This window comes from Poecilia latipinna, unplaced genomic scaffold (assembly GCF_001443285.1).
Source record: "Poecilia latipinna isolate Pla-1442-1.1 unplaced genomic scaffold, P_latipinna-1.0 Scaffold2972, whole genome shotgun sequence".
Lineage (NCBI taxonomy): Eukaryota > Metazoa > Chordata > Actinopteri > Cyprinodontiformes > Poeciliidae > Poecilia > Poecilia latipinna.
The window spans coordinates 19,006-21,977 of record NW_015115588.1 but is presented as its reverse complement, the minus strand read 5'-3'; the positions used below and the strand labels follow the sequence as shown (position 1 = coordinate 21,977).

Genomic DNA, 2,972 nt, shown 5'->3' with positions numbered 1-2,972 from the left:
GAGAAATGGAGGAGGAGAGTTAGAGGATCAGGAGACGACGATGATTTTACTGATCCATCAATGAAGCTGATGGATCTGTGATCTTCTTCTCATGTCTGGTTCTGAGATCTGGAGAGAAAAACGATGAAATCAGGAGATCAGTAGAAACATCAGTCTGATCAGTTATAGATGGATGTTTAATGATCTACTGTAAATTATTGATTCCTTATTTTTCAGGTCGTTTTATAAACATGAATTCATTTTCAGGTTTTTTGGTTTCAGGAATAAATTTCAGTTTCTGATTGGAGGTGAAAATAAAACTTTGTCCTTAATGAAAAATGTAATTTAATCTTTAATCTGGAAGCAGAAGTTTCCAGATTAAAACCTTCATCCTGGTTCTGATGGACGAGCCGGGTCAGGATGGGGTCTGGGCTTACTTTAACTGGGCCGTTACGCTGCGCTGCAGGAAACCAGCTAATTGTTTCGGCTCTGACCAGGTGATCGGTCCAGAGGCTGAGGCGGCTCTTAATCCCTGGATTAGCTCCAGACTCAGGGGGGATTAGCACAGATTACAGCTGATTAGCACTCAGATTATCTCCAGTGTCACAAAGGAAGGAGCTGTGATTGATGCGGCGTGTTTTCCCACGCAGGGAGCGGTCAGTGAACGTGTCGGAGCCGGAGTCCCTGGAGCTGACCGTGTCCAACCTGAAGCCCGAGGAGAGCTACAGCTTCAGGGTGGTGGCCTACAACGAGGCCGGGCCCGGGCGCAGCTCCTCCCCCCTGCAGATCGCCACCAAGCCCGACCGTAAGCCGCTTCAGCCTTAGTATGGAGCTACATCAGGGCCAACCAGATTCCTCACAGCAATTTTCTGAGATTTGATCTCAAACTCATTTTCAAACTGAAAAGTGTTTTTGACATTTTTTTCATTTTGAAAAAGGTCAAATGTTTTCAAGCTGAAACTGAAACATTAGGGGGTTTTTTTGTTCTTCAACTAACTTTTTGTATGGGGCTAAATTGGGGCCATGATGTTTGTGCCCAAATTATTTTCCCACCAAGAAGCAGCTTTAAGCTTTTTTCAGTTTCAGGTCCGTTTTTTTCTTTCATTTTTAAAATTATGCCGGGTTCCTATTTTACTTTACATAGTTTTTTTTTTTTGTTTCAAATATTTTTTTCTCAACTGAAATTTTCATTTTTTCAGAAACTCTTTTGGTATGGGGTTAAATTGGGGTCATAAAATTAGTTCCAGAAATAAATTTAAAACCTGAAAGTAGTTTATAATTTTTTTTCAGTTTCAATCTTTTAGGTTCATTTTGATGGGAGTTAAGTGTGTTGGATGTTTTCAAAGTTAGCCAAAGCGCTAAGCTAAACATTAGCTCCACTGTTAGCTTGTTAGCCGAAATGTTCCCAGCAGCAGCTAGCGCTCAGGTTAAGCTAAGTGCCTCGTTCTCTGGTTGTCCCTACAGTCCAGGTTCCCAGCAGGGTGGAGTCTCTGCGGGCGCTGGCTCTGTCCCCCTCCTCCATCCAGGTGAGCTGGGAGCCGCCCAGCCTCCCTAACGGACCCGTCCTGGGCTACCGCCTGCTGTGGACCGAGAGCCCGTCTGGAAAGGAGCAGGTGAGCGCCGGCGGGGATCCGGAGGCGTTTGGGTCGAGCCGCGTTAATCTCTGCTCTGCGTCTCCGTCCAGAGCGTGGAGGTGAGCAACATCAACTACAAGATGGACGGACTCAACAAGTTCACCGAATACACGGTCCGGGTTCTGGCCATCAACCGCTACGGACCGGGCACCGCCTCCGAGACGGTTACCGTGACGACACACTCAGACGGTGAGCCGGGAACCTCCATCTTAAACATCATTGATCCTAAAAACACATTTTGTCTCTTTGCAACCACAACATTCACTTCATTTCACTCTTCAGCGCTTCAACGTGTTTCCTGAAAATAATGGTTAATATTTTTTTAAACCTAAAAATAAAAACAAAATGGTGGTCGTTTAAAAATAAGAACAGATTTTATTTAGTAGATGTTTACCGAAAATTAAAGAAGAGGAAAAAAAGCATCTCTAAATTGTTACATTTATCTGGACGGGTGAAAATGGCTCTTTGAAGGAACCAGCCTTTAGGTATTCCCACAGCATGATGCTGCCATCGCCGTGTTTCACCGTGGGCCTGGTGTAAAAATAAAAATCTATTTTCATCTCATTTGAGCTGACAGGATCACTCATGTTTTCATCTGCATTTATCTGAGGGTATCAAAGTAAAAGAGCCTGAGAACAGCAGAATGCCGCACTTTTCAGATTTTTTAAAATACTTGGTCTTCCATTAACATTAAGTGCTACTTTGCTTCAGTCCGTCCCATAAAATCCCAACAAACATTTAAAAATGAGGAACCGTGTCAAAGTTTAGGGGTGTAAATACTTTCTCTCCTTCCTCAGCAGAACGTCGTCGTTTCGACTCATTAATGTGGAAACAGAAACTTCAATAAATCTGTAGGATAAAATGTCTCATAGGGTTAAAGTGTAAAAGCTCCCAGTGAGGCTGACTGGTTTGTACTGGTCCCAGTTACCAAGCAGGAGCAGAGCAATTGGACCAGGTGCTGCTTATTACCTGGCTCTGTGTGTGTGTGTGTGTGTGTGTGTGTGTGTGTGTGTGTGTGTGTGTGTGTCAGAGCAGCAGGAGCCTCTTTAGCTCGTCTCCAGCCCTCCCTGCTGGCAGGAGTTTCATTAGGGGACGTTGGGGGTCTTTAATTAAGCCGGAGAGGAGCAGAGAGGGAGCGGCTTCATTTTAGCCTGACACGTTAATGGAGTCCACACACACACACACACACACACACACACACACACACACACACACACACACACACACACACACACACACACACACTGAGTTCAGCCTGATGTTTGCTGGAGCACACAGAGGAAACAGGATGAAGAAACATAGAAAATGTTTCAGAAGCATAATTAATCAATTAGATGAAATATAAACGAATAAAGAATA

The 2,972-nt window shown here is 44.2% G+C and overlaps 1 protein-coding gene across 2 annotated transcripts in view; it reads left to right on the top strand.

The window, feature by feature from the left end:
• LOC106939755 (netrin receptor DCC-like) overlaps positions 1-2,972 on the top strand; it is a 41,518-nt gene that overhangs the window by 28,708 nt on the left and 9,838 nt on the right. For both annotated transcript variants that reach the window (XM_015022292.1, XM_015022293.1), the window contains exons 4-6: positions 630-784; positions 1,444-1,592; positions 1,664-1,802. In XM_015022292.1, the coding sequence (XP_014877778.1) occupies positions 630-784; positions 1,444-1,592; positions 1,664-1,802 (443 nt within the window). The remainder of the gene's footprint in view (positions 1-629; positions 785-1,443; positions 1,593-1,663; positions 1,803-2,972) is intronic.